Source organism: Mandrillus leucophaeus, unplaced genomic scaffold, assembly GCF_000951045.1.
Source record: "Mandrillus leucophaeus isolate KB7577 unplaced genomic scaffold, Mleu.le_1.0 Scaffold68, whole genome shotgun sequence".
NCBI lineage: Eukaryota > Metazoa > Chordata > Mammalia > Primates > Cercopithecidae > Mandrillus > Mandrillus leucophaeus.
In genome coordinates, this window is record NW_012107363.1 from 4,509,360 (window position 1) to 4,523,597 (window position 14,238).

Here is a 14,238-nt window from a genome sequence, read left to right on the forward strand (position 1 = left end):
AAAAAAGAAAAATGTCTATTCATATCCTTTGCCCACTTTTTAATGGCGTTATTTTGTTGCTGTGAGTTGTTGGAGTGCTCATACATTCTGGATATTAGACCCTTGTCAGGTGCATATTTTGGAAATATTTTCTTCCATCCTGCAGGCTATCTGTTCACTCTGTTGATTATTTCTTTTGCTGTGCAGAAGTTCTTTAACTCCCACTTGCCCAATTTTGTTTCTGTTGCCTGTACTTCTGAGAATTCAACAATAAATTATTTGCCAAGACCAATCTCCAAAAGAGTTTCCCTAGGTTTTCTTCTAGTATTTTTATAGTTTCAGGTTTAAGTCTTTAATCCAGCTTGAGTTGATTTTGTGTATGGTGAGAGATACAAGTCCAGTTTCATTCTTCTACACAGGGCAATCCAATTTTCCCAGTACCATTTATTGAAAAGGATGTCTTTTCCCCATTGTCTGTTCTCGTTAACTTTGTCAAAGATCACTTAGCTGTAAATATGTGGCTTTATTTCTGGGTTCTCTATTTTGTTGTCTAGTTTTATACCAGTAACATGCTGTTTTGGTTACTACAGCCTTGTATAATTTGAAGTCAGGTAATGCAATATCTCCAGCTTTGTTCTTTTTGCTTAGAATTGCTTTGGCTATTCAGGCTCTTTTTTGGTTCCATATAAATTTTAGGACTGCATTTTCTACTTCTGTGAAAAATTACGTTGGTATTTTGGTAGGGATTACATTGAATCTGTAGATTGCTTCAGACAGTGTGGTCACTTTAATATTAATTATTCCAGGCCATGAACATGGATGTTTTTCCATTGGTTTGTGTCATCTACAATTTCTCTCATCAGTATTTTCTAGCTTTCCTTGTGGAAATCTTTCACTTCCTTGGTTCAGTTGATACCTAGGTATTTTATTTTTGTAGTTATTGTAAATGGGACTGCTTCCTTGATTTCTTTCTCAGCTAGATCATTATTGGTGTAAAGAAACACTACTGATTTTTGTACATTGATTTTGTATCCTGCAACTTTGCTGAATTTATTTATCCAATCTAAGAGTTTTTCAGTCAACTCTTTAGGTTTTTCTAGATATAGGATCATATCTAGCCAGGGGCAGCGGCTCACACCTCCCAGCACTTTGGATAGCCAAGGCAGGCAGATTGCTTGAACCAGAGGTTTGAGATCAGCCTAGGCTACACTGTAACACTCCATCTCTACAAAAAAATTTAAAAATTAGTCAGGCATGGTAGTATGCACCCGTAGTCCTAGCTACTTGGGAGGCTGAGGCTGGAGGATCCCTTGAGTCCAGGAGTTTGAGGTTACAGTGACCTAGGATAGCAGTACTGTGCTCCAGTCTGGGTGACAGAGCGAGACTTTGTCTCAAAAAAAAAGATTATGTCATCAGCAAACCAGGATAATTTGACTTCCTCTTTTCTAACTGGTATGCCTTTTATTTATTCCTCTTGCCCGACTGCTCTGGCTAGGACTTCCAGTACTATGTTGAATAGGAGTGATGAGAGTGGGCATCCTTGTCTTGTTTCAGTTCTTAAGAGGAAATGCTTTCAAACTTTTCCCCTTTCAGTATGATGTTGGTTGTGGGTTTGTTATAGACGGCCTTTATCATTTTGAGCTTCTACGCCTTGTTTGTTGAGGGTTTTTATCATGCTGAATTTTACCAACTGCTTTTTCTAAGATGGTCATATGGTTTTGTTCCTAATTCTATTTATGGGATGTATCACGTTTACTGATTTGCATACGTTGACCCATTCTTGCATCCCTGGCACATAACACATCATAGCATATTATCTTTTTGGTGTGCTGCTGGAGTCAGTTTGCTAGTATTTTGTTGAAATTTGTACATCTATGTTCAACAGAGATATTGGCCTGTACTTTTGGTGGTTTGTCCTTGTCTGATTTGGGTACTGGGGTGATACTGGCCTCACAGAATGAGTCAGGAAGAACTCCCTCACCCTCCATTTTCTGGAACCGTTTCAGGAGGGTTAGTACTAGTTCTTCATAGGTTTGGTAGAATTCGGCTGTGAATCTACTTGGCCCTGGGCTTTTCTCTGTTAGGAGACGTTTTTGTCACTGATTCAATCTCACTGCTCATTATTCAGACCCACCCTCTTGATAACTAATCCACTCCTGCGACAACCTATCAAGGATGAATGGATTATGGATTCTGCCATTCATGAGGGCAGAGCCCTCATGACCCAATCACCTCTTAAAGGCCTCACCTCTTAATACTGTCACATTGGGGATGACATTTCAACATGAGTTTCAGAGAGGACAAACATTCAGACCGTAGCACATCCCTATTACGGAGCTTTTAATCTATATAATAAATTACAAAAGTTATCAAATTTACTCATTGATTTTATGCCAAGGTTCATATCAAATAAATCAAAATGAAACTTAAGCTGTGTTTCTGAACCAACGAATCCTATCCTTTACCCTCCAAGCATGCATAAATCACCTTTCAGAAAACTCCCAAGAAAATTCCCACTCTCTATCTGAACTGCAGCTACCAAAAATTCATTCATTTTCGATTTTTCCCTTTTGGCAGATTTTTTATAACTAGTTTAAAATATTTTGACCAAGGCACTAATTTCTTTTATATACAAAGAGCTCTTACTAATCAACAAGAAAAAGGCCTACCATCAGGTGGAAAAATGGCCAAGGTACATGAATCAGGAGTAGACAATAAAAGAAATATTTATGGTCAATTAACATACAAAATTGCTCAATTTAAGAAATTAAATAATACCATTTCTTTCCTCTCAGATTGGCAAATAAATAAAAGACTGATAAAACTCTAGAGCTACACGGGTAGGAGGAAAAGGGCCTCTTCTCCAGCTACCTAAGATGCTGAAAGGGAAGAAGGCCAAACGGAAGGAGTTGGCCCTGGCCCCTGCCACCATGCAGCAGCAGGAGGCCAAGAAGATGGACGTCTGAGGAAAGGCCTAAGAATTTCTGCACTGGACAGGACATCCAGCCATTACAGGGACCTCGCCCACTTTGTCAAAGGCCCTGCTGTTTCAGGCTGCAGCGGCAAAGGGCCATCCTCCTAGAGTGGCTGAAAGCACCTCCTGTGACTGACTGGTTCACCCAGGGCTCAGGCCACAGGCAGCTAGCCAACCATGTATGCTGGCCCACAGTACCAACCAGAGACAAGCAAGAGAAGAAGCAGAGACTGTTGGCCTGGGTTGAAAGACAGCACTGGCCCAGGGGACATCCCCACTAAGAGACGGACCACGTGTCCCTCCAACAGGAGTTGATGCTGTCACAACCTTGGTGGAAAACAAGAAGGCTCAGCTAGTGGTAACTGCACGTGACGTGGCTCCCACTGAGCTGGTTGTCTTCCTGCCTGCCTGTGTCCTGAGATGGGGGTTCCCTACCGCACTGTCAAGGAGAAGGCCTGACGAGGGTGTCAAGCCCGCAGGACCAAGGAGTCTGCTCCACTGTCGCCTTCACACAGGTTAACTTCAAAGACAAGGGAGCTCTAAGCTGGCGGAAGCTATCAAGACCCACGACAACAGATATGACAAGATCCGCCATCACTGGGAAGGCTACGCTCTGGGACCAAAATCTGTGGCTCACGTTGCCAAGCTGGAAAAGGCAAAGCCTGTCACTAAACTGGGTGAAATGAACACTGTTGAGTTTTCTGTACATCAAAATAACACAAATTCTCCTTCAATAAAAAAGGGGGCATACACACGCACACACACACACACACACAATTGACAAAAATATAAACTGGAAGACCTCTTTGGTGGGAAATTTGGCAAACTTTAAAATGCACATACACTTTTAAAAACAGCAATTCCATATCTAGGAACCTACCCAAAAGAAAACTCACATATATACAAAGATAGAACCCTAAGAATTTTTACTGCAATCCAGTTTATATGAAATCTAGAAACAGTCTAAGGTTGCCATCAACTGGGAACTGATTCAATAAAAAATGGCACAGGCATATGATGGAATACCATGTGGCCACTACAATGAAGAAGAGTTTTTAAAATTGATATACAACTAAGTACATGAGTTTTAGAAAAAAGTAACTCACAGCAGTATGTCACATGTATTTTCAATAAGGGGAAGGAAAAGGAGGAGAATATCCAAGAGGTTGTGCAGACAGCGTAAGTGCGTGAAAGGAAGCGGACTCTGAACTGCAGCTCTCCGTGTGGAGCAGGACAGAGGCAGCAACAGCATCTAAGGCTCCGACTCTTACAGTGCTTGGGTATGTTAGGTGGGGCATGAGATGATGAGCACTCGCCCACCAACACACTGCACCGCAAGACATAAAACTGCACCAGCACGAGTAAGGCAGCGCAGCACCCCTCCGGGAGAGGCCCCCCTGGCCTGGCACTTGCTCGCCCTCCCGCTCGCCCCTGGCTTGTCCTCCCATCTAGGGGCACGCACCACCCTGGACAGCAGACTGCACTGCTCACGGGCTTGAGGCTTCTGTACTTTGCCTTTTTTATGAGCGCTGTTTTCAGTGTATTCAGGTGACGCAGGTACCACCATCTCGCTCGGATGTAGCTCTCTGGTATTTCAGTACACCCATGAGGTATTTCTCCGTTCTCCTGTTAATGGTCTTATCTCAGTAAGAAACAGCAGAGCAGGAACTCACTCCTGCAAATCCACCCTTCCACGGGCAGCAGTCCTCAAGTGCTGTGGCCTCAGGACTCCCGGGAGGACCTACCAACTACTGAGCACCTCAGCGAGCCTTTATCTTTGTGGGTTTCAGCTACTGATGTTTCTCATACCAGAAATTAAACTGAGGAATGTAAAAGTATTTATTCATTCATTTCAAAATTACACCAATCAATCCTTTACATATCATAAATAACATATTTTCATTTTTAAAATTTCCAAAATCCATTGTATGGAAATTTTAAGAACGTGGGTGCTGCTACTTAACTAGGTATTTTAATTAATATAATTAATTTAATTAATATAATTAATTTAATTAATATAACTTTGAGTCAGTTTGCAAAGACACAGAATTAAACACACTTGCCTTAAATGAAACACAAGGCCATCATTTTTGATGACAGAAGCATTTCGAGATCCTGGGTTCTCTTTCACGTCAACCCCTTTTATAGTCACAGGCCTGAGTGTTTATCTCCATGAGAATCAGCTTGTGCTGGCTACAGACATTAGGCAGAGACAAGGAGCAAACTACACAAAACGGAAAGCAGTCCACTTCCAAACATCATCTCATCCGCTTCAAGAATTTCAGACCCTCAGCAAGTCTACAAGTAACTCAGCTCCCATTCCTTGCTCCTCCCCAGAGGAGAGAGAAGCTGACGAGGATGAGCTGGCACAAGGTCATCACCTGGGTCGGTGTCCAGGGGGTTAAAGCTTTCCATCTCACCAAGAAGAGGTCGAAATGCTGAGCAACAAAGAGTCTGGCTCGCTGGTCTCCAGGCCTCCACAGGAGCAAGTGGCCACTGAGGGCGGAAACCTGGGCTGAGCCTGCGGACAGCAGGATGGAAGCGACAGTGACAAAAGCCTTGGGAAAGGACAGCAATGGAGAATCTAGTGGCAGTTAGGACACAGAACTGTTGGCCTTAGAGACCAACTTGTGACTAGATGCAGCATTATATTTCTTCTAATAGTCAGCTTTTTTTGCATACAGATTAAGAAAGGCTGGTGCCAGTAATTTAAAAGGGAACGTTTAACATTCACGGAACCAGAAATAACTGTGTAGACGGAATGCTGAAGATTCTTCTAGGGCTAAGAGCGAGTGCCTAAGCCAAGGACACCGTCGGCAGGGGCCCCTCCCCAGGCCTGGGCCTCAGAGCATGCTGGACACCACCCACCTGCAGCACACTGCGGAGAGGAGCTGACGGGGCTGTCCAGGCCAGAGCTGCTCCACAGCCACAGAAAACCCCGCACTGAGGTGCAGGCAAGCCAAGGTGGGTTCAAAAGGAGAAGTTAGGGGTTAGATGCCCTTGGGGGGTGTTGAAGAAGGGTGCATACAGACGCTGGGTAGCCAAACGAGGCGCTGTGCCAGGAATCCAGGCATTTCCTCTGAGTGCCAAGCCCACCCTGCCATGCCCAGCTTCTGATCCTGGCACTGGGCCTTGAAGACCACATGGCTATCCTGACCAGGGGTTCGATGTTCAGCGCTGGGCACGGGCACTGCTTCCCAGGTGGGATAGGCTGGCGTGTGAGGGTCCCACATCGTTTTTCCTGGGGACTGGGGACAGCCACCAATCCTCACCCGGGAACTGCTTCACTCTCTTATAGCTGTGATGGACTCACGGTCCTGTCAGATAAGGCCCCTACTCTGGGCATCTAAACCTCCCACACCCACTTTTCCAGACTCAGCCCCTTTCCACACTGATGACCTTAGCCTTGTCTTTTCTGTCTTTCAGCAGCTAACCATCTTTTCCTTTGTTAACAATTCTGTATACTGAATTTTTCCTGTTCAAATGCTGCTGTGTTTCCTATCTCCTGGCTGGATCCTGACTGACTCCACCTGAGTTTGTGCAAAGTAAAGCCCTGAAGTCCCCGTCACCACTAACAATCTGGAGTCACGTGAAGCTTGCTACCTGACACCGCTGCACCCTCCAGGGGCCTCCTCTGCTCTCTCCCTCCCTGTGCCAACTCTTCTTCTTCTTCTAATTTCCAGGCCCTTCCTGCATCCCTGCTGGCCCCTTCTCTCAGCACAGGCCAGCGTCCAGCTGGGACCCTGATCACTGTGGATGGTCACGGCCACCTTCGAAGCTCTGCAGACCTGCCCAGAGGGATGTCCGGACCCATCTTGTGGCCACATCATGACCCCTGGAAGCTTCTGCTGCTCTAACGGGGGAGGCTATGGGATCAGACTGACCTAACTACACAGGAAGGCCCACTTGGCAAAGTAAACAGCAACAGATAAACTTCAAGAGATTACAGCAGGAACCCATAAAACACAACATGTTACTACCTATTTATTTTTAGACAGTGTATCACGCCACATTATGAAGGCCATTCCAAATCACACACAGGAGTGTCTCTGTGGGAAGCGATGTGGAGTGCCAGGGCTGTCTTGGTCCCAGCACTTACATGCCCTGTGACTGCAGGCAAGTCACCTGACAGCCAAACCTCAATCTCCTGGCCTGATGGCCTCAGGATTCCTATCAAGGTAAGGATGCACTCTGCAAAGCAGTGACGACTGCACCATTATTTCCAACCCTGAGGACATGCCGGCTCCCCTTCTGCTCTGCTCCAGTGTGGATGGGAAGAGCCAGGACCCTCATCTTCACTGCAAAGAAGCCCAAGACTGGCATCACAACCCCGCCTACACACCCATGTCACCCGCCCCAAGGAGCAGTCCATTCACTGGTGGGATGGGGATGACAGCGTTATCTGTCTCTCAGGTCCCCTAAGGACCATAAGCATCACTGTCAATCAGCTAAAATAGCATCATACTCCCCACTGTCCAGGTCACTTTGAATTTCAGGAGAAAGCAGGTGAAGGTGCCCTGTAATCCACAAAGAACCACATAAACACTAGTGTCAACCTTCACTACACCACAGCAGTGGAGAAAACACAGTTTTAAACATGTATTCAAAGAGATGAGGAATCTCCTGATGCCAAAGAACATTTTCACCACTTTCCAGGGCTCTTCACCTCCCCATCCCTGCCCAATACAGACAGCTCACACTGAGGCCAGCTCCCTGGCAGTGGCCCTGCACCACCACCTACGGGCTCCACGGGGAAGTGAGGGGAGGCCCAGGGCAGGCAGGAGGGCACCTCCTTGAGAATCCAGCCCAGGGCTCAGATCAAGAGACAGGAAAAGACAGCAGCAGCATGCGCAGTTGCAGAACGACTCCTCTAAAAAGGAGGCTGAGGCCAGGTGTGGTGTGGTTCATGCCTGTAATCCCAGCACTCTGGGAGGCTGAGGCAGGACGATCGCTTGAGCTCAGGAATTCAAGACCAGCCTGGGCAACATGGCAAAATCGCATCTTTACAGAAAATATAAAAATTAGCCGGGCATGGTAGCCAGTGCCTGTAGTCCCAGCTACTCAGGTGGCTGAGGTGGGAGGATCACTTGAGCCCGGGAGCAGGGGCTGCAGTGAACTACGATCGAGCCACTGCACTTGAGCCTGGACAACAGAGCCAGACCCTGTCCCCAAAAATAAAGAGGATGCTGAAAATTCATATGATTACAAGTGTTTTAAAAAAACACAATTATATGCTTACATACATCAAAATATTATCAGTGATCATTTTGAGGAGATAAAACGAGAAATCTCTCCTTCCTTCATTTTTTAAATTTTATTTTATTTTAGAGTCAGAGTCTCGCTCTGTCACCTAGGCTAGAGTGCAGTGGCTGCAACATAGCTCACGGCAGCCTTGAACTCCTGGGCTCAAGCGAGCCTCCTGCCTCAGCCTGCAAAGCACTGAGTTACAGGCATATGCCGCAGCTTCTTCCTAGCCTTTAAATGCTCTCTCAGGTGCCACATTTCATCATGGAAAACACTAGCCCTGGGTGGGGGAATCGAGTAGAAATAATCGTCAAACACGGCCTTTCCTACCCCCTGGCCCTGCCCACCCAGTCAGCAGCCTTAGAGGGTGTTCTTAGGATAGTCTCAGGATGTGAACAAACATTAAAAAGGTGTCTTTACATCGTAAACGGCCAGAGTAGTTTCTTTGAAACAAAGGAAGCTAAGTGCCCACCCCCATCACCTGTCAGAACGGCCCTGGCTCCAAACAGAGCACCCACCGCACAGCCCCACACAACAGCACCACCTCCTGCTGGAGGAAGTCCTTCCAGAGGGTTCCCTGCACCCAACCGCACAGGCACAGCCCTGCACAGTGCCACATGGCAGCACTGCCTCCTGCTGGACAAAGTCCCTTCCAGAGGGTTCCCAGCTTTGCTCATTTACTCTCTTTCCTGCTCCAACTGAGCTCCTAAAGGAAGGCAGGGCCCCCAAAGGGATGCTGATGGGTCCAGGTCTTCGAGGCAGCACTACACACCATGAGCTCAGTACCCCTTGGTGAGCAGGCAGCATGCGGCTCCCAGGGCCCACTGCAGAGTCCAGCCGGCGTTTTCCACAGCAGGATATCCCCCATGGAGGCTCTCGGTGCTTCAAGAATATTCTCGTCTCAAGAGGGATGTGGGACACTGGGATGAAGATTCTGGGGTCAGACCTAAAATGGGCTTCAAGGGGCCACAGGGACAGAGCAAGGGAGGAGCAGGAAGGGGAGGAAGGGCCTTACCCTGAGCTCTAAGATGACAACTTCCCTCTCGCCGCCACCTCTCCTGCCCAGATGTCCTGCCCAGAACCAGCCATCAGAGCCAGAACCAGAACCAGGGACTCCAACAGGGCAGGGGGCGAGGGGTCCCAGCAAGACACAGTCCGCAGCCCAGAGGCAACGCAGACACCCTGTGATGGCCACAGAGGCCACAGGGCCAGCCAGAGGAAGCCAGGACTGTGCCACCTGGTGACTGGGAGCCGCCTCCCCATGGCTGCTAAGTGAGGAGGTTGGGCTGAGCAGCTTCTGGCAGGCTTACCTTTTTATCTTCCTTAGTCTTTCGAACAGTTCGATGGGGACCAAAAATGTTTTGCATTCCAAAGGCCTTCCTGGACCACTCCCTCTTGGGAGCGCTCAGCGGGGGCTGCGCGAAGCTGCCCTCCACCCTGTAGCGGTCCGCGGGGATCTTGCTCATAGGAGGGGGCAGCGTGCCGCAGTTGACACTGGACCAGCCGTCGGTGGAATCTGTGTAAGACTCCTGGTCGCTGGCATGTCCGCACTGCCACTCCCGGAGCACGTGAACCGGGAGCCAGCGCTGGTTGAAACCACAGCTGGCGCCCACGGTGCCCCTCTTGGAAGGCGGGACTGAGCTCCTCAAAGAAGCTGGAGGCACCTCCACAGGGGAGGCCGGTCCTAGGTGCTTGTTTAGGTCCCGGAACCTGTCAGTCTGATGAGCGGCCTCAAATGGGGGGCTCCCTTCGGAGTCGGGACAGAAGGGTCCAGACCAGGGAGCACCCCAGGGCTGGGTACCCCTCCCACCCACACCGTCCCACGCGCTGCCTCCGGGGCCGTGCCTGCTTGAGCTCCCACCCAGGTCCACCACAAGGACTCGGTTGCTCTTCTCCTCCTGGTGGAAGTTCCCGATGCCGCTGTCACTGTTGCTGCTGGTGCTGTTGTTCTGGTGGGCATCAGCGTCCCCGTCCAGAAAGGCGCGGGCCCGCATGCCCTCAATCAGCTCACCCATGTCTCGGTACAGGACAGAGATGAACTGCAGGACAGGGAGGGAGGACGCCGGGAATTCCAGACAGCCATTGGTGTCCGGGTCAGCCGTGCACTCAAACCCAAACCGCCGAGCTATGCCTTGGTGGATCTTGTGATTAAACAAGTCTGGGTCCACCATGAATACATGGCAGGAAGTCCGCAGGGCACCCTCCTCCTCCTGGGCCAGGCTCCCGTCATCATTCGTCTGCATGGTCACCAACCCGAAAAATCGCCGGTCGTCCGGGCACACGGCGCTGAAGGCCAGCTTCTCGGCCGGGTACTCGGCCACGACCCCAGCCTTGTCAGTGCTCAGCTGCACACAGTCGTGCATGATCTTCATGGTCACCAGCGAGTGGATTTTCTGCTCTGCCCGCAGGCGCCGCATGCAGCCACGGATGGCTTGTAAGCTGTCGGACTCCAGATTGGAGCTCGTGGAAGGAAGTTCAATGGAGCCTAAGTAGCCCACGATCATCGCCACATTTAAAATACTTGCATCCAATGCGAAATCGTCATGACTTTCTAGTCCAATGCTGAAAACCGAATCATCGTGAATAACTTTCGATATCTCCTCCTTAGAAAGCATGTTGGGATTTGGATTATTCATACTTTCATGTCCAACATCAAATCGAGCTGCGGCCGACTCCGAAAGGGATCTTTGTTTCAATTTCAAGGGCTCTGAACTGCTCGCACAAAGGCTCGGGTTTTCAAAAATCATATTGAAAATTCCACCAGACTGCATTTCCTCCACGACTCGCTCTGCTCTGTTTATACCTAGTGCTTTAGAATCCAGCTTGGGTTTCAGCCAGCCTTTTCCTTCATAGAGTCCCCCTTCTTCGTCACTGGAACAGGATTCGAGGCGGCCGATGCCTTCAGCAATCGCCATGTGCAGGACACCAGAGCACTTCCCAATTAATTTCACTACATCTTCATGAGACGCTTTTTTCACATCGATTTCATTGACAGCAAATATCTGGTCTCCAGCTCGGAGGCCCACGAAATCCGCAGGGCTCCCTCTCATGACGCAGCTGAGCACACAGGGCGCCTGTCCCGAAAGTGTGAATCCATAGCCGGCCCTCCCCCGGGCAACCTCCACACTCCGCACCCGCGGGGGCGCCGGCCCAGGCAATGGGCGCTTGGACGCCTCCCCAACTCTAAACATTCTGATGAGCTTCCAAGACCAAGAGCACGTCTCATTGTTCCCGTGGAGCCATACTTGAGGGAATGCTTGATGCTACCATGCTTGCTTCTTCAAACAGTGCCCTAAGAAAGAAAAATGAACAGCTCATTATTCAAGTCCATCTTTCTCCACTGCTCACTGGTATTACCTAAACACAAAAACATCATTCATAATAAAAACCACCGCAGAAAGCACCTCTAAGTGTCTATAGACAATAAATCTTCAAGTCAGGCAAAGAAACTTCCTTTTGGAGTAGAAAATGTCTCCCACAATGGCTACCTTGTCACTGCACGAGTTCCCGTTCCTGCCCGGCAAACCCACCGACCCAGCGTGGGCGTGAGGACGCAAGACTGCTTCCCCTGCTGCTTCCACACCCAGCTTGGATGGAAAGAGCCCCTGGCTACTCAGTGTCGTCCGTGGACTGGCAGCCTGTCTGAAAGGCAGACTCTCGGGCTCCACTCAGAACACACACACCCAAACCCACGTTTCATAGGACAGCAGAGTCCAAGCGTGAGAAGCAAGGCCTGCTACAGGCTTCAGGTTCAAAGGCACCTGCAGAACAGAGTCTAACCCCTTAGTTGATTACAAATCCCCTCAATAGAGTTTTCCCTCAGGAGAGGGGTCACCTAATATTCCATGACCCTCCCACATTAATTTATTTTGAATATACTGTGTGGGGGAAAGCACATTACCCTGAAACAACCTCAATCAATACTGCAGAGGCCACCCAACAGGCTAGATAAAAACCACCACCAAAAAGAGCAAAGAAACATCATATTAACTCAATTCTTCCAGGGGGTATGACTTTAAAAGTATTGGTTGTCATTAAGAACAAACTTGTCAGGGGTTCCCGGACCACCCCCAGGCCAGTGATTCCCAGGACTTAGTACAAAGGTGCACTCACAGCTGAGATTCATTAGAGCGAAAGGATTCCACACAAAATCAGCAGGGGCAGAGGCCCATGGGGCGATGTCCTGAGGAAACTTGGCCCGAGCTTCCAGAATCCTCTCCCGGTGGGGTTGCGCAGGACGCACTGAGCTCCCCCCAGAGTGAGCCGTAACAGTGTGTGCAGTGTCGTCACCAGGGAAGCCCACCGGAGACTCGGTGCCAGAGTTTTGACTGTGGGCTGGGCACATGGGCACTCTCTGCCTGCCTCGCACCCAGACTCTGGACTCCCAGAGGGAAGGCAGGTTCCCAGCACAAACCCTGTTGCCCACACAAGCAGCTGAGCACAGGGAGCCCCTCCTCAGTGAGGACGGTGGGCACCGTCCTGATACCACTCAGGGGCCAGCCTGGCACACAGGCCTCTCAGGATGGTCTCGGGCCTGCTGTGTAGTCTCTCCTGCAAAACTCTTTAAAGATCACTTGAAAAAGCAATACAGTAAGTGATGATGTTGTGAAGATGCAAAATAGAACAGAGGGTATGTTTTTTAAAGAAATAATTGTTTTAAAGGTATTTATTAGAAGAGATTTTTGTGTCTTGGGATACAGTTTCCAGCAACAGGATCATAAACAGATTTGAAGTAATTTACACACACAAAAGCTACAGAACTAGATAAAGTGGAAAGGCTATTACTGGGTGACTCCAAGAGCGGCTTCTGTGATGACAAACACGGACATACAACATGCGCACTTAGTAAAATTACGTTTTGATAGAGAAGAGTCCAAAATGAATATAAATTACATTACTCAATATCTAAGTAGTACTATATTAATAATTTAAATATTAGGACTGGGCATTTAACTATTTAATGTTCATCATTAAAAAATAAATAAATAAATGTAAAAGTTGGCCAAGAAACATCCTTGGGGATCTTCTCATTGGATCTCCTTAAGAGGTGTGACAGGCTGGCTGATGGCCCCTGATACACCCACGTCTTCAGTCCCAAGCTTCTGGATGGCTCCTCCTATCCATATGACCTCGTGAAGGCTCTGGAGATGGGGAGAGTGTCAGGTGCGCCCGTGTGAGCCTGGGGTCAGAGCCAGAGGGGATGGCCATGCGGGGAAGGATGCAGAGACCGCAGGAATTCAAGGACGGGTCTCGAGCCCAGGCAGACGGGCAGGCGGTCGCCTCCAGAAGCTGCAAAGGTGAAGGAAGCAGACTAAAGCCGCCAGAGGAACCAGCTCTGCCACATCTGCCATCAGCCAGGTCACAGTGACTGCAGACATGAGGCCCCTGAAAATGCAGGAGAATTAATGTGTGTTGTCTTAAGCCCCCCAGTTTGTGGTAATTTCTTTCAGCAACCCCAGGAAACAAATACAAGGGGGAATCACTTTATCACAGGTGAGGCGAGAGGGAAAGCAGGACATGCGTGAAGCGGTCTCACTGAAGCACACTCGGAAAAGCATCTGGCTCATGGCAGACGCCACACACCAAGGTGCTGTTGTTCCCGTTACAGCAAATGCCAGCTATCACCGTGAACGGCCCCAGGACGGCAGGTCATGAAGCCTTGATGGCTTCCTCGAGGAACAGAACACCTCTTGGCTTTCTCCTCAAACAGGAATAGATGCTGCCTCAATGACAGACATGACTTCCCAGTTTATTCACACCATCCGCCTCACACTGTGTGCCATAATGATGGATAAGTCTTCTGTGCAGTCCACTCAATTTTTCTACTAGACTCTTACTGTCATGTGCCTCTGCTTATTAAAAAGAAATGGTTTGTAATTCATATAAGTAATATCTTATTATCTATAATCACATTTGTTTTTATTTTTTAGAGACAGGGTCTCACTCCATTGCCCAGGCTGGAGAGCAGTGGCACAGTCATTGCTCAGTGCAGCCTCAAACTCACTCCTGGGCTCTAGCCATAGCGAGCACACCCCCATACT

General features: G+C 48.8%; 1 protein-coding gene across 1 annotated transcript in view; it reads right to left on the minus strand.

Annotated features, from left to right (window-relative positions):
• The window catches only part of LOC105555306 (regulator of G-protein signaling 12-like), a 71,724-nt gene that overhangs the window by 52,657 nt on the left and 4,829 nt on the right, over nucleotides 1-14,238 (minus strand). The window contains exon 2 of the mRNA XM_012002182.1: nucleotides 9,508-11,489. Within this exon, the coding sequence (XP_011857572.1) occupies nucleotides 9,508-11,388 (1,881 nt within the window). The 5' untranslated portion in view covers nucleotides 11,389-11,489. The remainder of the gene's footprint in view (nucleotides 1-9,507; nucleotides 11,490-14,238) is intronic.